Raw genomic sequence first — 19178 nt, 5'->3', positions numbered from 1 at the left:
CTTCGCATAATCCTGGCACATTGTGAGATCTCTGTAAATATTTGTTTGCACACATGTATGAGGCAAAAGCAGCCAGGGGTTTTATGTGACTGATCCTTGTACCTCTCATAGAAAATTGAGGCCCTTTCAAGGTTGCAGACTATCTTTTATCCAGAGAGCTTGACCACCATGGTGCTCAGGACATCCCCAAGTTCATTTTATTCCACGGTGCCCTTCAGGGATTGTTAATCATAACAACTCCAATGTATCGTGCACCTGCTGTAAGTCTAATCCTGTAGTCGGTACTTGGTACATGGTGCCGCCAGTCCTACCAAATGAGGGAAACTGAGGTTCAGGGGAGAGAATCAGCTAGTCACAGAGCTGGTAAAAGTCAGGATGTTGTTCTGTCTGACTCCAGAACGCATGTTCTTTCCTTTCTGTCTGCTGTGTCTGAGCTTGAGCCATAAGTGTATGTGTGAGTTATGGGTTCTTAATCTCTTGGCAATTAGTGCTGAGCAGCCAGGGTATTTCTGGCATAGGCCATTGCTGCTTTCTGACAGCTGTTATGTTCCAGTCCCTCTTGATTTTGGGGAAGGAAGGCCCACACCTGGCGTTGGCAAAGGCAGTCTCAGATCTCATTTTCGCTGGTTTTTGCACACAGAATATATGTTTATTGCTCTTGTCACATAGTCTCCTGAAGTACAGGTGCATTAAAGTTGAATATTATTTTCATAAAAGTCACAAGGGAGAAGGGGAGAGGAGATGCACAGTTCGGTTGTCTCAAGGAATAATTGGATTTATCCAATGATTGGTAGAGTGCAGGTGGGAAATGACAGCATGCCAGGAAGTACATTTGATGGTGCATTTGATTCCAGATTTGTCAGGCATGTATTTTTAATGACTTTGTGCCTGTTGTCATTATTTTAATAAAGACCTAATTTTTAGAATGGAGTTCATTATTACATTAAACTTTCTCTATTCACCAAGGTTGGCACATGGAATGTTCTCATGGCTCAGTGTTGCCACCTACCGTGTTTTGCATGGAGTGTCAATCCTCAAAAACCTAGAAGGCAATGAAACACAGTTCAACCTACAACAAGGCATAATTTGATCTGTCTGTTCTTCTACAAGGTTTCAAGTCCTCAGGGTGAACATTATAAGCATCTGTCATCATTGTGTGCTCTCAAGTGCCAAGACACTGGTTCCAGGGACTTCTGGTGATAAAAAATGTTAGTCAAAAATACCACTTTTCCTTTGCTCCCTTGAGAATGAGCCTCCTCAAAAACATTTGCTGCCTGCACATGGGGACCTGAATAATTACTACATTCGGGTTTATGTTAGAGAGTGTGTTCCCCAAGAAGGCACTTAAGGGGATGTTTGTAAATGCGATGAGGCTTTTGGTTCTCTTTGGCCCACTAGTCTTAGGATTTTGGCTCATGTCAGTGATTTAGAAAACCTAATAATTTTTATGTCTCCAAAGTTGTGTTCCCAGGCTGCTGGCTATTTCATATTCTTGAGCTTGTTCCTATGTTTAGGAGGACACCAGAGCATATGCCTTCACCTCCCCATGCCAAGAAATGACTGAGATTCCAGCTTTGTGGGTAGATTTAGATTGAGTCTTACTCTGATCTCCTTCAGTGGCTTTGACAGCTTCTTATTTGGAAGATGAAGCATCACAGTGTTGAACTGGCATCCTGTTGTTCCCAGTTTAAATGGTAAGAGCCACAAAATCATACATACCTATGTAGGACATAAGATTTCACCCTATTTTACCCCTATATTATTGTTTAGACAATTAGGGATGGAAAAATATGAAAAATGCAAAAAATGCAGGTGTTAATTACTACCAGACTCAGTCTCTCTCTTTTTTTTTAAACATAAGGAGATCAGATTTTTAAAGTGTTTTACATATTAATTGGGATATTTCCTCCCCCTAACCTCCAATTAATATCCACAATAAATAGCCTTTATTGGGTTATGTGGATCTGTAAATTTAATATCCAGGAATGTCAAGACTGTGCACTATTTGTCTATTCATCTATTGCTTTATCCTATTCCACAGTGGATTCGAGGCTGCTTATGGGAGGGAAAGGGATAAAATATGAATAAAAAATAAAACAATCAGCATCAGCTAGAGTTGAGTATAAATATGTTAGGAGATTAAGCCTAAAGACACCAGGAGAATGAGAACAGCCCAGGTCTATTTCTGTTAAACTAAAAAGCCATTTCATTGGACTAGTTGATGTAGCCATTTTTTTTTTTTTTTACAGCTACTTGGAAGCGGGTCTCAGTTTTGGAAATCTCTGTGTAAACATGGGCTGCTTCATGTTCCTGACATTTCAGCTGAACTTTAAAAGTTGCCATTTTTTCTTTCTTCCAACCTCTACCTGACCTCTAACGCACACACCCATTTCCTCTGAACCAAGGAGGTGTCAATACCAAATTTTATCAAGTGAGGTTGCTATTTTTCTGGGAATGCTGTAGCCAGGACGCCAGCCGGGACTTTGGGAAGCCTGAATGTGGGAGGCTTATTTTGGAAACTCTTTCATTATCATCGCACTCAGGCCCCGGTGAGCAGTTGCAGGGACTCACACCCGGATGGGCTTCAGTGATAGGAGGACTGAAAAAAACTGTTGAAGTGGAAGGGAGGGGGTCAGAAGTCCCCTTTTCACAAGCCAGCAAGATGCCCGATAACCTTCCTTCCACAGCTCCCATTTCCAGCTTCTCCTCCTGGACCTTCTAGACTCTGTGTGTTGCCTCTTGAGTCTGGCTCCCAGGAAGCTGATTGAGAGAATGGGGCTGGGATGCAGACTTTACTGGACCACAGAAGGTGGGCTGGGCAGGGTGCTTTCTGCCTCAGAGCAAGTTGCAAGCTTACTTTGAGATACAGCTCTGCCCTTGCTTGTTACAACCAACCAGAAAGGTCTGTAGCTGGGAGAGCCCTTTCCCCCACTCTCATAAACACACAGACACTAAGGAGTCACGTGGTGATGAGATTCCTGAGTGGAGACTGCCACAGCTCACTGCCTTTCGGACTTCTCCACTTGGACATCTAATAGACTCCTCAGACCTAATGTGTCCAAAACAGAGTTGTTGTTGTTTTTTTTTTAAAGATTTTATTTATTTATTTGAGAGAGAGAGCACACAAGCAGGGGGAGCGGCAGGCAGAGGGAGAAGCAGGCTCCCCGCTGAGCAAGGAGCCCGATGTGGAACTCGATCCCAGGACCCTGAGATTCTGACCTGAGCCGAAGGCCGACGCTTAACCATGTGCCTCTGAAACAGAGTTCTTGATTCACTTTAATGCCTCCCCTCCCTTTGGATTTGTTCTCCCCCCAGGCTTAATCATCTCAGGAAATTGCACTGGCATCCACTCTTGCTCAAACCAAAAACTTGGGAGTCTTCTTTGCTTGTCTCTTCCTTCACCCCTGTCATAAATCCTGTCAGTGGTGGAGTTAGCTACTGCGGCCAAGACATGTTGCGCAGCTGACTTGCCCTCAGCATTTACACTGTTGTCATCTTGCCAGCCAACCCCCCCCCCCCCCCCGCTGCCACCCGCCACCCGTACTCCTGAGTGGTTTTTTTTACCTAGTCTCTCTGGTTTTCCCCACTTCTTTTTAAGGCATTGGAGTGGAGTTGCAGTCAGACCATCTGGGTTTGTATATTAGATCCTCCACTTACGGGGATGGGCACGTCACCTGATCTGTGCCTGCTGCATTTGTCATCTGAAAAATGGGGATAATAATGATACAAGTTTTCATGAGGATTTAAGATCATACATGTAAAGTTCCTTGGACAGTTCAGAGCACATAGTTTAAACACTAAGGAAATACTAGGTTTTTATTTATTGTCCCCAACCTCATGAGGATTTAAGATCATACATATAAAGTTCCTTGGACAGTTCAGAGCACATAGTTTAAACACTAAGGAAATACTAGGTTTTTATTTATTGTCCCCAACCCCCAGGCTATTCTCCATATAAATGCTGCAGAAGTCTTTTTAGAAAGCAAATTAGATCATGCCTCTTCCATAGTACAGTCTTTGCTTTTAACCCCTTCCATGGCTTCCTGTTGCATTTGGAAGAGGATCCAAATTCCTACCAGGTAATACATGGCCCTCCTTAACCTTTGCTATCTGACTCTTCAGCTGCTTCTCTTACTGTCCTCCCCGCTGGTCGCTGACTTCCAGGCTCACTGTCCTTCCGTCCCAGGAATGTACTTTGTTTGTTCCCACCTGTTCTTGTGTCTAAAATGCTCATCCCCTAGATCTGAGTTTAAATGACACATCTTAGGCCTTTTACTGATACATACCTTGAACCCCCATATCACTCTATCATATCACTGTTTCATTTTTTAAAATACTAATTTTTTGAGAGAGAGAGCGTGTGCACATGTGAGTGGGGGCAGGGGCAGGGGCAGAGGGGGAGAATCTCAAGCAGACTCTGGGCTGAGCGTGGAGCCAATGTGGGGCTCGATCTCATGACTCTGACCCGAGCTGAAATCAAGAGTTGGTTGCTTAACCGACTGAGCCACCCAGACACCCCTGTTTCATTTTCTTTTTTTTTTTTTTTTTTGCTTTTTACCTCTTTTTTTTTTTTATTAACATAATGTATTATTTGTTTCCGGGGTACAGGTCTGTGATTCATCAGTCTTACACAATTCACAACACTCACCATAGCACATACCCTCCCCAGTGTCTATCACCCAGTCACCCCATCCCTCCCCCGCCTCCACTCCAGCAACCCTCAGTTTGTTTCCTGAGATTAAGAGTCTCTTCTGGAGGGGGAGACAAACCCTGTTTCTCTGAAATTATTTACTATCTATTGTTTTGTCTCCCTGTCTCTTTCATCACTTACTACTGTGTCTTCTGTGCCTACAGTGCCTGACTTGTAAAAGGCCCTAATAAACATTTAGCCAAAATGAATGATCGCCACTATTTAGTACCTACTATGTCCCATTCACTTACACAATTCTGTTATTTCATCCTCATAACAAATACCATGGGAGTGGGTATTTTTAATCCCATTTTTGGGCTGAAGAAATAGTGGCTGAGGGAAGAAGAAAGTTGGTAAGTGGGTGAGCACAAATTTTAACTCCAGACTGGCTGAGTCCATGGAGTTTTTAGGTGATAACACTAGTGAATTCAGAGAGTTCATACCTGGCTTATGAGTACAAGGTGACTCTAGACAGCTATCAAAAGTGTACTCTCCTCATCCTTTTCAAAGATAACAGTTTTAGAGCGTTTCCTATGTGCTAAGTGCTTCCATGTATTTTCCTTGCTGTGGCATTCTTTATCATGCCCTAATTTTGTTGTAATTTTGTTGAGGTTTCACAAGAGGTATTAATTGGATTCATTCAGATTCAATTTTGAATTGACTCAAGCCTGCTTGGGTGATGCCTGCTAGGGTGATCCCTGCTAGAAGGCAAGGGGAGACAGATGGTAGGCCCTCCTGGCCTTTTAGCATCAAGTATCTCAAAGTGTGGGCTCCATGTGACACACAGCCAAATCACCTGGGGTGCTTGCTAAATGCAGATTCCTGGGCTCATCCTAGACTTTTATCCTGAGGTTCTCTAGGGGTTGACCTCTGGAATCTGCTGTTTTTAAACAGTCACCTGGAGGTTTTTCTGATTAAAATGGATATATGAAGATCACTGATCATAGACATGTGATCTAGTTATTTAGATGTTTTATGATCTGGTTTTCCTGATTTTTTTTAAAGATTTTATTTATTTATTTGACAGAGAGAGACAGTGAGAGAGGGAACACAAGCAGGGGGAGTGGGAGAGGGAGAAGCAGGCTCCTGGCTGAGCAGGGAGCCCGATGCGGGGCTCGATCCCAGGACCCTGGGATCATGACCTGAGCCGAAGGCAGACGCTTAACGACTGAGCCACCCAGGTGCCCCATGGTTTTCCTGATTTAACAAAATTTATAAAGCTGTAAATTTAGTTATTTATTTTATCAAAACTCATTTGGGTGGCTTTGGTCTCTGACCATGGAGCAAGTAGGCTTTCCCCCCCACCATCTTAATGGTCCTTAAGCTCCAACTCCCAGGTTCAAGTTGGCTTCCTTGGTCAGTATTTTCAATGTTTTCCGCTTACGGTGAAGTAGAGTGCCTTATTTCTGTCCCTGAGCTGTTGCCTGGCTGTGGGGGGGCTGGTCTGTTCTCGAGGGGGTTGGATAGTTGTACAATAGTAGACTTTCTGATACATGTGTCCCTGTTCGAGTTATTTTTAAAAAATCAGGTTGGTTCTTTTTTTTTAAATCAGGTTTGTTCTTATTACTTCCTTCCCAGAAACAGTTCTGGAATGATCAAAATTCCTAGCCCTTGATGTCTGAGCTTTCCTCCCCTGCACTCACTCTCTAAACAAAGGCCCCATGTTTAATAGACACCATAACAGTAAAATTAGCTTTATTAGACTCTAGGTGGATTTAAAATGTAACCTATTGGCAGCTTTCTCTGGCTTGTCACGTGCTTTATTTTGAGCAGAGACCATGGGTAGTGGCAATGCCTGGTTAGGGGATTAACTGATTATTACATTTAAGTGGCCAAGTAACACAAGCATCCCTCATCTTTAGATCCTGCGCTGGTGGTTTTTGCCCATTGTGTTTTGAGAAACCTGGCCTGCACCTTGGATTTTTTATCCTACTCGCCTTCTGTTTCTGACTTAAGAGCTCCTGAGTTGTGCCCCAGGAAAAGTCCACACCATAGTCTTTCCCACCTCCCCTCCCACATCCAGTGGGAGGAAAGCTTAAAAGGTGAGCTTTTAAGCTTCTTGGAAAGCAGCTTCTTGGAAAGCTTGAAAGGTGAGCCAAGTTGCAGTTTACCACAACTAGCCAGCTCCCTTCTTCCCCCCAAAAATCCCAGAATATACTTTCATTAAATAATAACACCCTACACTGACAGTGCTGTTCACTTTGTCCTAATGCTTTTCTATTCACCCCTCTTAAAAGAAAACTAGAGCCTTTTTTAGAGTATTTAACAGAGGTGAATCTGAGGCACAGATCACCCAACTAGTTCTGGCTGAACCCAGTCTGATTTATGGCCTGTTCTTTTCCTACTGGTCCTTACTGGTTTGATTGGTGGCACCACCAGGTCTTTGAAAAGCAGACTGAACAGTTTTTAGTCTTGAGGACCAAGGGTGTGTGCTTTACATGTTCTCAGCTTATTTATTTGGTAGAGTTTCAGGGGTAGGGGACAGCTCCATTAGCGGATGGGCATGGCTGCTTCATTTCGGACCCTTTAGTAACTAAGCTTCAAAGCATCATTATAAGCACAGCTGAGGAGGTAAATGTAAAAATAATCTTCTTGCCAGGTTTTCCTGCATGGTATCCTAGCGACGATGTACTGTCTGTCCTTGCATGTTGGGGCACCAACTGGGGCAGAATCAGAGCTTGCAGAGGGGAGGAATATGAAGGGCATGATCAGAGTCACCCCTCTTAAAGTCAAGGCCTAGTTTCTTCTTATCTTTTGGAGAGCTTTTAACCCACTTATTTTTAAGCAACATTTTGTTTTCTGATTAAAAATATGTTTCTTGTCAGACAACTTGGAAAACAGAAAATCCCAAGGAAGGATGTGAAAATCAACTATAATTCTAACATTGTTAATATTTTGGTAAATATCCTTCTGGTCATCTTTTTTCTTTCATACAGTGATTAGGTTCTAAGTTCAGAGTGTAAGGGGGCGCCTGAGTGGCTCAGCCGGTTAAGCATCTGCCTTCAACTCAGGTCATGATCTCAGGGTCCTGGGATGGAGCCTGGAGTCTTTGGGCTCTCTGCTCAGCAGGGAGCCTGCTTCTTCCTCTCCTCTCCCTCTGCCCCTCGCCCCTGCTCCTGCTTGCACGCTCTCGCTCTCTCCCCTTCTCTTTTGCTTTCTCTCAAGTAAATAAATAAAATCTTTAAATTCAGGGTGTAGGGGGAAAAAAACCTCATAAAGTCAAAATGACTCTAAACCACCCTGGATAGTAATATTTATGCTCTCTAAAGTTTGGAAATGACTGAACTAGACTCAAGGACAACTGAAAAATCTATATGAAATGAAAAGTCTGGGGGAAAAAAACCCTATCTATCAAATCTCTAGTGGTGAGTGGACTACAAGGTTTATTTCATTCTGTTTTAATATTAAGCTTTTGTAATATTAAGCTTTTGTAAGTTATGGGTTAATAGATTTACATGTGAGGATGGCATGCCACAGTGGCATCATGTTTTGCTTCAGGGGTTAGGTTCTGAATCAACCAGTAAGGAAAATGAACACAGTACAGCTCCACCATAGGTACCACCCCATCCCCACACCCACACGCATGTGCACATATATGTGCACATGCACGCACAACTGGAATCATTTGCTTTATAACCTTTGTTTTGTTTAATTCAACAGTAAATATTCTATATATCATTTTTAAAGTGGCATATGTATATTCAATTGTAAAGATGTTTATTAACGAATCTCCTCTTGTACATTTAGTTTATTTCCAATTATTTACTGTTCTAAAACTGGTGAAGTGAACATCCTTGTGGATAAATCTTTGTGTTTATCCATAATTATGTCTTAAGGATAAATTCTTATGGAATTGATGGTTCAAAGGATACGAACATTTTTAAGTCTTTTAATTCATATTGCTAAATTGTCCTCAGGAATGTCATATGTTTCCATTAAAGTGTCTGTTTCCCAGCATCACTGGAGATTATCATTCAAAGGAGTCTTCTACAGCATGCCTTTTTTTTCCTCTTTTTTGGATGACCCAGGGCTTCTCTTCATTGCGTGGTCAGTTTATCCTGGAAAGAATAAACAAAATGAGGCTGGAGATGATAAGTGCTGGTTGGCAGGTTCATGTGGGAGGGACAGGAACAGATAACTGGAAAAGGGTGAGCTTGGAGACCATTTCTTCATTCCTGCCTCCAGGTCTTCAGCAGGTATCTAAAGACAGAATATTAATATTTAAAGGACATGTAGTTTTTTAATTTAAATTCAATTAACTTATAGTGTATTATTAGTTTCAGAGGTAGAGTTTAGTGAGTCATCAGTTGCATACAACACCCAGGGCTCATTCCATCAAGTGCCCTCCTTAATGCCCGTCACCCAGTTACCCCATCCTCCCGCCCATCTCCCCTCCAGGGATCCTCAGTATCCTATAGTTAAGAGTTTCTTATGGTTTGTCTCCCTCTCTGATTTCATCTTATTTTTTCCTCCCTTCCCCTGTGATCCTCTGTTTTGTTTCTTAAATTCCACATGAGTGAAATCATATGATAGTTGTCTTTCTCTGACTTATTTCACTTAGCATAATACTGTCTAGCTCCATCCACGTTGTTGCAAGTGGCCAAATTTCATTCTTTTTTATGGCTGTAGTATTCCTTGTATATATATACCACATCTTCTTTATCCATTCATCTGTCGATGAACATCTGGGCTCTTTCCATATTTTGACTGTTGTGGAAGGGCATATGTAGTTTTAAAAGCATATTTAATGTAATTTTTGATTTGGAAAATGATTTGATGTCTTGTCATTATAGGTGCTACAGGACAGGAATGACATTTTTTGTATATTTACCCAAAAGGGAGTATGGTTTTATTTATTTTTATTTTTTATTTTTTAAAAGATTTTATTTATTTGAGAGAGAAACAGAGATAGCAATAGAGAACACAAGCCGGGAAGGAGAGGGAGAAGCAGGCTCCCCGCTGAGCAGGGAGACCCACATGGGGTTCTATCCCAGGACCCTTGAGATCATGACCTGAGCCGAAGGCAGGCACTTAACTGACTGAGCCACGCAGGCGCCACGGGAGTATGGTTTTAAAAAGATAAATGGAGAAACACTGTCCTAATGCAACACTTCATCTTAGAGAAACTGAAACCAGAGAGTAGAAGGGATTTTTGTAGAGCCACACAGCAAACTGATGATAGAGTTGAAGCCAGAAGTAAAGGCTCCTGACTGCCTGTTCAGAGTTCTTTTGTTGAGGTGGGCCATCATGGTTCAGGAGGAGATGAAATGCAGGTATAAGGTCCTCTGGATAGATGGCCAGGCTTTCTTCCAGAGCCCATGAGCTGCTCCATACCCCTCCTGGACAAAGACCCACGTGTCTCCAGCATGGCAGTTCACTTCTGCTTGAACATCTCCACCTGTGAATAGAGTGAGCTTGCACTTTAATAACCTGGGTTTTTGCCTGAACTTTCCTTTCCCTTTGATACCCTCTAACTTCTCTTCATGCCTCAGCATCTCGAATGTCACTTCCTCAGGGAAGTCTTTCCTGACTGCCAAGATAGTTTAGGGTCCCTGTGTCCATTCTTATAGAACCTCTTAACCTTCAATACCCTTGTCGCAATTATAATTACTTTACACTGTATTTAATATCTCTTCCTGACCAGACTGTATGTTCTATGAGTGTTAAATGTTGTTTATCTTCTGTTGCTCCTGGCCTAAGCATTAATAAGTGCTTGAATGTTTGATTATTTGGATGGATGCTAATGTGTGAATTGGAAGTGTGTGTGGTTGCTGGGCTTTGCTGTTTCTGATTGCCTGCAGAATCAGGAGAACTGCCCCCTATTGCCAAGGGCATTGAGAGAAGAGAGAAAAAAGACTCCTTTTTAGACTGCTAGTATAGAGACAAGCCAGAGGGTATGGACTGCTTTGCGGGTGCCCCATAGTGGCCTCCTGGGTGATGGGGTCAGCAACCTAATCCAACCAAGCATTCATTCCTGGCTTGTCAGAATCAGTCTTAGCAATTTAGTAGGGGTGGTTGGAGAGAAGCCTCCTTGAGTTATTCTGGGGAAGAGAATTCAAGGTCAGGGCTCTCCTTGGCCTGGAGGAAACAGCAACCCGGGACACTTGCAGCCTGGTCTTCACAGTCAATGGGCATTTGCAGCAAGGGCTGTAAGGTCTGCTGGTGGCTGGCTGGGCGCCAGTGCAGCGCCGTTGTTAGGCTGCAGGTCCTGCCCCCCCCCCCCCCCCCCCCGCCCCCTGCCGGTTTCCTTTCCCCTCCTCCGTCTCCTTACCCACTCCAGTTTGCAGCATCCTCTGCAAGGAGAGGAATGTGCTGCGCTCGGACGCGCCGTCCTGGCGGCGCGGCGGCACTCGGGGCGCGCTCTGGACCGCTGGGGTCCGCCGTCTGGCGCTGCGCCACGTGTTTTGATCCGCGCTGATGTCAAGTGGGTGTGGGCTGTTAGGGAAGGCCCAGGCGAGGACGAGGAGGGCGCGCGATGCGCCGCGGGCGCGCTGAGGCCCCAACGCGCTCCGCCGCCCAGCGCTGCTGACCGGTGGCCAGCCCCGGCTCGAGGAGCGGGCGCATGGAACGGTGGCGCTGCCCGCCCGGGGACGCGTGCCCCGCTGCCCTGGGGGGCTGGCGGGGACCGCCGCGGGGGTCCTGCAGGTGTGTCCGCGCGCTATAACTTTCGGGGGGGCTGCAGGCTGTTGGGTCGTCAGGGCGCAGGGGCTGCATTGGGGGGTGCTTTAGTGCCTGGGCGCGGGCGTGACGCGAGCGGGTTCGTCCCTGGCCGGCCATCCGCGTGGGAGCCGCAGCTCGCCGCGGGAGTTTCAGCGAGAGAATTTCTGGGGCGGGCGCCCGGCTGGGGGTTACTCATCAGGAAGGGCATCGAGGGAGCTGCCTTGTTGTTTTGAGAATTGGGTCTCCAAGTACAGCCTGCGTTCATGGTAACAGGATTAGCTCTCAGCAGAGAGCTCGGCTTCCCGAAATCGGCGGTGGCTGGGGGCACCGATCGTTCGGGGGTGGGGCCCAAAGTGGGCAAAGGCGATCTCTCCCTCCCCTTTCTACTCCCCCCCCCCCCCCCCCCCCGCCTTGCTGGGAGTCAGCTAAAGAAGAGGTAAGGGGTCAGCTTCTCGTCGTTTGACAGGTCTGATTTCAGACACACCTTCCCAGAGGAATGCGGAGGCTTTGTTCCAGGAGCCCGTCCCAGCCCTGAGCCCAGAAGCTTGTGGGCATGGGGCTGGGGCTCCGGTGCCATTACTCATCTTTTACGGCAACGCCGGCAAGCTCCCGGATAGGCAAGTTAATTATTAATGTGTCTAGGCTGGAGAGAGGGAATCTGGAAATGAGATTGGTGGGTTGCAGGTTTTTCTTTCCCTTTTTTGGCATTGGCACTGAGGTTTAAGCCCGAGGAATTGCAGCCAGTTTTCGTGAGAAGGATGCTGGTGTTCCCCCAGTGACCGGCACTCCGCAAAGGGGTTCCCTTTCCTGTCTGTGGGACAGCACCATCATCCCCGGGAGGACAGAGATGGGGCAGCTCTCGGTTTTTATCTACTTTTGAGCCAGGCTCTCCCTTTGCTCCTTTGCTTTCTGAACCCAACCATACTCCCACCCCTGGTCCCAGGGCAGCTTTCTGATGAAGCTTCTGGGCCAGGTGTGAGCCCTGGGTCCTCCACTGGCCATCTGAGGTTTTCTGGAAAGGGCTGCCCTGCCCCAGTCCCAGTACCTGCAAATCTCCACACTTGCTCAACAAGTGGCTCTGGGTGTATTTTCAGGCCCCTGATCTGTAGGACTGTGGGCTGAGGACTTACTGGAAGGAGGAAGTCAAGGTGGGGAAGAGCTGAGGGCGGAGTGCAGCTCCCCCCTCAGAGGGTTTCAGTTTCCCTCCCTCTTGGGTGGGAGAAGGTGGATTCTAAGACTGTGCTGTGTATTTTGGGTGGGACCCTACTGAGTGGGAATGGAAGAGCCCAGGCTTAAATCAAGGGCTGTGAATGGGGCTTGGCTTTGGGGGAGGTAGGTTGGAGGGGGCTGGTTGGAGGCAAGCCTGGAGAGATTTTGCCCCAGCTGGGGCCTGTGGAGAGTTGCCAAACTTAGCCCTCCTGGCAGCATTGTGCTTTAAAGACCTGGGAAACTGTTTTTTCCTGTCAACTGAGTGTACTCAGCCTTGTAAACCGAGGGGTTGATGGATCTGTAGTTAGTGTGATGAGAAGATGAGCATTATCTCGGAAGTTGGGGTTCTGAGGTGTGCAAGAGGGGCTGGGCTTTTTGAGGCTAGGTGTGGGGAGGGGGATGGGCTTTGGGGTGGGTGAGAAGTGTGTCAGAGGGGTGGGTTTATTGGGGTATGGAGTGCAGGGAGGGAGAGTTTAGCTCTGGTTCTCTAGGACCTGGACTGTTCTGTTGGCTGCCCAGGGGCACATAGTCCCCAAATCACCCCAGCCTTCCAGGGAGGAAATGAGAGGGCTTGGCTTCAGAAAGGCTGCTGACCCTGATACCTGGGTTATTGGGGAGTCTGTGCCACCTGTGCTCCCACCTAGGTTTGTGATATGTATACTCAGTGGCACCCCTCCCCCAAACATACTTCAGACTGCCACCTTCTCCAGCAGGGCCCCATTCTGCTGACACTCTGCAGGTTGAGGGTTTGGTGGTGGCCCTGATTAGGAGCAAGTTTTTTCTATTAAAGTCTGCCTATGGCTGCCATCTAATGTCTGCTCACCTTGCAGCCTGCTGGTCATGGCTGAATATTCACTGGTAATGTCCTGGCCACCGCCTGGAGAAGCTACTCAAGGTGATGCTATAAAGAGTGGGTGGGTAGTAGCATCCCTGGGGTGTTGTGAGATAAGCGGGAGGTCAAGGAATTGTGGGGAAAGTGAGGCAGTTATCGGAAAGGCTGTGGGATTGTGGGGTTAGCAGGTGGGGGCCGGGATCACCATGGGTTGTAGGGTCAGAGGACTGAGCAGGGCTGGTTTGGAGAGCCCCCCCCCCCCCACCATGTGTCCAATTCCTAATGTCTGTGCTGGACACAGCAGACTTTGGTGAGTCCAGCAGCAGCTGAGGCCTCAGTTCTGGGGCCTGACTGCCCCTGGGACTTGGAAGAGAGCCAGTGTGTTTATGTATACCAGCTCCTGGGCTTGTCTTCTCCATTTCCTCTGAAAGGAGTCACTGGGGTTGCTGGTGGCTGTGACTGTGTTCCTCAACCCCACCTGTAGCAGGGAGCCTTTTCCTGGGACCGACAGCAGGACAAAGACCCAGACTAAGAGAGAGGTGCCATGAAGGTTTGTTCTGAATCAGATAATATCAGGAGGAAAAACACAATAAAGACCCTGACAGCCTTTGTGGTCTTGGTTTGCAAAAGCACAGAATTCCTCCCTAGGTTTTATACCTTCTCGCTGAAGAGAAAAGAGGCCAGTATTCCAGGCCTATGCCCTGTGGGTATCCAGGAGCAAGGGCAGAGAGAATGAGGGTTAATTGAGGCAGATGGTGTTTGGTTTCCTTGCCTCTTAAAGAGTTATAGGGATACCTCTGTTCAATACCCCCAACCCCCAAGGATAATTGTGAGGATTATGAGATGTTTGTAAAGGGTTTAATTCAGTGCTTGTTAATTGGTAGCTATTATTTTTTATTAATTAAAGGTAACTGGAGGATCCTTGGAACAGCTGCTGAGAAAGTTTTATGTAGAAAATGGGAATGTCAGGGGGCGCCTGGGTGGCTCAGTCATTAAGCGTCTGCCTTCGGCTCAGGTCATGGTCCCAGCGTCCTGGGATCGAGCCCCGCATCGGGCTCCCTGCTCAGCAGGGAGCCTGCTTCTCCCTCTCCCACTCCCCCTGCTTGTGTTCCCTCTCTCGCTGTGTCTCTCTCTGTCAAATAAATAAATAAAATCTTTAAAAAAAAAAAAAAAGAAAAGAAAATGGGAATGTCAGAAATGCCATTTTTTGCTAACCCCAGAGGCTATACCCAGGCCCCTAGGATCAGAAGCGAGAACGTCCCTGGAGGAGTTTCTTCTGACCTTCACATCAAACCTGTTTTCCAGCCTCGGATCATTTAAGGAGGATTTGGAGACCCTGAATCCCTGACTATAGGCACACAGCACAGTTAAACTAGAAGGTGGCATGCTCAGACTCTTGCTAACGCATCTCTGGTCCAGCCATGATTATGGAATGTTAGTTGGAAGAGCAACCGGATACCTGGCACTTCTCAGCTGTGTAACTCTAGACACGTCCTTTTGTCTCTTTGAGCCAGTGTCCTATGAGAATAGTTAAATAGTTAAACCTGCCTCACACAGTTCTTGTGATCAAATGGGATCACGTATGTTAAACTGTGATGCAGTGTGCAAATACTCAAGAATCCGGGTACTGTTCTAAGTGCTTTTGTGTGTTATCTCATTTAGTTTTCACAATAATATATGATGCAGTTAGTTATTGATTAGGAAGTGGATGAGGAAGTTGAGCTGTTAAGAATTGTAATTATCATTGGCTAACCGACTCCCTCTGGAAATCATGCATCTGAAGACTTATCTCCCACAGTAGGAATAAACCAAAGTTTCTGCAAAGGTTTCCACACTGCCTTTTTCCATTGACTTGTTCTAACATCCTAGGCTAATTCTCTATATGTTTGTAAAATGAGTAAAAGAGGTCCTTATTGGTTTGTTTTGTTTTGTTTTTGTTTGTTTGTCCCTTATCTTCTCTGCTCCTCATCCATAGGCTCTGTGGGGCATAATTATAGGCACAGCACCTTCTTGGCTGTGACTTTTAAGTGTCATTGTGTGGGACTATAACCCTCTTGTGCTCACTCACCTAATGGTCCCTTTTAAGAATGAGGTTGCTGGTGGACCAGAGTTGACATTAGGGTGGTAATGCAAAGTATGTTAAGGGGATTGGATATTGATTCGCCTCAATGCTGGCCAACACTTAGATGCTGATAGTTTTATCTCCTTCCGACTTGAGTGTAATTCATATAAACAAACTGAAGGTTTGTGGAGAAAGAAGGAAAGGGGTTGCTAGTTTGATTTGACTTAAGGCAAGGGAAGTATTTGGTTTAGCCTTAGGCTCCAAGTTTCCAAGGTCTCATCCTTTCTGTTGGTTCTAGTTAGCTGTTTGCCTCCTTCCCTCTGCTCCAAAATATATCTGCCAGTGAGCACTCAAGTCTGAAGTTTTAAATGTGTTAGGAAAAAAAGGAAGAAAGAAACACCCTGTGAAAATAGGGGCTCACGGCTGGTGGTGTTTCCAGCACAGGTAGTGCTCATTAACAGAGATTTATGATCACAGCCTCAAATCCATCCTCATTACTTTTGTAGCACATTTATAGGATAAGGAAGAGGCTCCAGCTTTGTGGGTTATTCTCTCTTTTTAGGACAAGAATAACATTTATGAAGGTATGACACAAAGAAAAGGAATAAAGGTCTGGTTAGGAATGCAAAGTGAAAAAAAGCAACTGGTAGGGTTCCAGGCGTGCTCAGGAGGTTCTAGAGCTCTCGTTAGTGGAGGTAGGGTTTTCGTGGCATGGACCTGGGTATCCTGGCTCCCACAGCAGCCTGATGATGTTGTCAGAGGAGGTATTATTACTGTCATTTTACTGGAAAGTAGAGTGACTCGCCTGAGGTTAGGTAGCTAGATATATAGATAGGTAATGGCAGATACTGGACCCCACATCTCTCTCTGACTCCACGGCAAGCGGTCTCATTTATCCTTGTAATAATTTAAAGTTTTTTCCTATTATGTATACATTTTGGAATATTTAGAATATTCCAAAGGAAGATTGAAAGGGGGCGGGATTCATGGCTCAAGCACTGAAGACAGCACTATTTATATTTCAGTGGATTTCTCGACTTTTTTGGGGGGTGGGAAGAGGGAACATTTGTTTTCGTCAAGGAAGATTTGCTTGTTATCCGTACGTGTCTGGGAATATTCAGTTTCCTGTCTTAGAGCAGGAACTCTTTCTGTAAGAGTGGATTCCCTACATATTCCAGTCAAGTTCTTTGATTTTGTGTGAAACACTGCTAGGCCCTGTAGGGGAGAGAAAGATGAACAAGGTGTTTCTGCCTTCAGAGAGCTTTTAATTAGGTGGAGAGGCAGATGTGCACTGAACCAGCTAGTCCAGGGCTGATAGTAATAGTAAATGGTGAGATCCTCCAGCTCTGTTGCACGCGCTCAGACAACGTTACTCCCACCTAATCCCCAAACAGCCTTGTGGAGGAGGTATTACCCGTTTTACCCATTTTACAACTATAGAAACTACACGGTGAAGTGGCTTGCCTAAGGTGATAAAACTAACAACCACCCAAGCTGAGATGACAAAACCAAGTGCCCTGTCTCATGAGGAACTGATGTGAAGAGTCCCATGAAGGCGAAGCACAAAGTCAGAAGCATACGCTTCTTTGTCATTCTCTTTCATCTTTTTCTTCTCTCTCATTTTAAGACAGACGATTCTAATTATATTGAATGGTATTCATTACCTTTTCAAAGAGATCCCTGCCCAGATTCTTTTGCTTATTCAGACCACTTGATAATAAATCTCAGTTTCTTGGAACTGGAAGGGAATGGAAAGTAGTCTAGTTCATTCTCTCAAGTCCGTTCTCTTATTTGGGAGAAACTGAGTCTCAGAGAAAAGAAATGACCTAAGCACACATGATAGTGTTTAGTTGAGCAAGGTTTTTTTCACTAGAGTTTCCCAAAGTGTGAAAGCATATGAGATAATACAGGGGTGAATATTTTTTTTTCTTAAGATTTTATTTATTTATTTGAGAGAGAGTGAATGAGTGAGCATGAGCAGTGGGGAGGGGCAGAGGAGAGGAGGAAGCGGACTCCCTGCTGAGCAGAGAGCCCAACACAGGACAACAGGACCCCAGGATCATGACCTGAGCCAAAAGCAGACCCTTAACTGACTGAGCCACTGAGGCACCCCAAGGGGGTGAATGTTTTTAATTTTAATAGCTTTATACATGAGTATATAATTTCTCATGTGATTTTGAAGAGAAGTATAGAACATCAAACTCATTATTTGGCAGCTATCATTGTCTATGTAGTCTATTAAAAGAAAAAAGTGGAAGTACAGGTTGGGTCCGGAGGTGGCAGAAATCATGGAGGTGGTGTGTGGGCGATGTGTGGATAACATTAGGGAAACAATGCATATACATCAGTTTGCACTCTCCTAGAGGATTAATTTGCCCTGCTAGCCTTATTATTTCAGGGGCAAGGGAAGACCATCTCCTAGTGGAAATATACTACCTGCTAAGCATTTTTACCTGGGCTCAGTATGTGTATATTGAGGAAGCTCAGAGAGGTTGATTAACAAGCCCATGGTAACACAGGATAGATTGAAGAGTCAAGATTCAGATCACAGCTTGGGTTTCTTCCACTGCCAACTCCTAGCCACCTATCATATTCTGTAAAGTGGGTGAACACTGGACCCAGCCTGCTCTTCTTCTCAGGGGTTCCAGCATCTTCCTGTTCAGGTACCAGGCTCAAATGGAAATGCATGTGGTTGTGTTGCTAGGTTGCTTACTGTAGGCTGCTAATTTAAAGCTTGATTTTGATAGAATTTCAAAGAATGTGCTGTATTTATAATATGTGGTATTTATCAAATCTGATTCATGCTGGTAAGTGATAGAACCCTTATCTTGCTGCCTTTTGGATTTTGTTCACATTGTGATGCTGCCATGTGGATTGTGAGCTCCAGGAAGACATAGACTGTGCCTGTCAGTCTATCCAAAGGGCACTTACCAGATGCTTTTTGAGACTGATTCATCTAGCCATACTTTCAGAGTTCAGAGAATTAACTTGTAGATTTTTACCTAGAGTGGAGGTATGGAGATGTAAGTGTGGCCCGCTTCCAAGTTAGCTAAAGAAATCTGGAGTTTCAGGTTATAGAGAGCGGGCCCGTTTGGGATATTTTGACTAGAATGGGGGAGGGGGGTTGCTGTCTAGTCTTTGGGACTTGGCTAAACCAGCTGAGAAGATTCTACTTCTCAATAGTTCAGGACTACATGGAGCATGGCATCTTGTTCAGGCAGGCAGTCACTGCCCATTTGCTGTGTACTAGATGCTGTGATAGTGGGGTAGGCCAAATGATCCTCCTGCCTCCTCCCCAAAGATGTCCATGTTCTATCCCCAGAACCTGGGAGTATGTTACCTTACGTGGTAAAAGGGACTTTGCAGGTATAATTAAATGAAGGATCCTGCAGTAAGAGATTATTCTGGTTTATCTGGGTGGGCCCAATATAATGAGTGGTCCTTATAAGAGGATCAGAGTGAAAGAAGGAAACATGATGAAGTTAACAGGTTGGAGTGATGCAGGGCCATGAGCCAAGGAATGTGGGCAGCCTCTAGGAACTAAAAAAGGCAAGGAATGGATTCTCCCTTGGTAGAAGATGTGCAGCCCTGCTGACATTTTGATTTTAGCTCAGTGAAACTGATTTTGGACTTCTGATCTCCAGAATTGTAAGACCATAAATTCGTGTTGTTTAAGCCACTAAATTTGTTGTACTTTGTTAGAGTTGCAATAGGAAACCAGTACA

At 45.4% G+C, this 19178-nt stretch overlaps 1 protein-coding gene across 16 annotated transcripts in view; it reads left to right on the top strand.

Annotated features, from left to right (window-relative positions):
- Positions 1 to 19178, top strand: part of PLEKHA7 (pleckstrin homology domain containing A7) — a 211879-nt gene that overhangs the window by 65685 nt on the left and 127016 nt on the right. Inside the window, exon 1 of one of the 16 annotated variants that reach the window (XM_027581333.2) lies at positions 11002 to 11335. The exons of the other annotated variants lie outside the window; for them this stretch is intronic. Within the exon in view, the coding sequence (XP_027437134.1) occupies positions 11253 to 11335 (83 nt within the window). The 5' untranslated portion in view covers positions 11002 to 11252. Of the gene's footprint in view, positions 1 to 11001; positions 11336 to 19178 lie in introns of those variants that run through there. 16 annotated transcript variants of the gene reach the window in all.

This window comes from Zalophus californianus, chromosome 11 (assembly GCF_009762305.2).
Source record: "Zalophus californianus isolate mZalCal1 chromosome 11, mZalCal1.pri.v2, whole genome shotgun sequence".
NCBI lineage: Eukaryota > Metazoa > Chordata > Mammalia > Carnivora > Otariidae > Zalophus > Zalophus californianus.
This window is presented reverse-complemented; position numbering and strand designations above follow the sequence as displayed.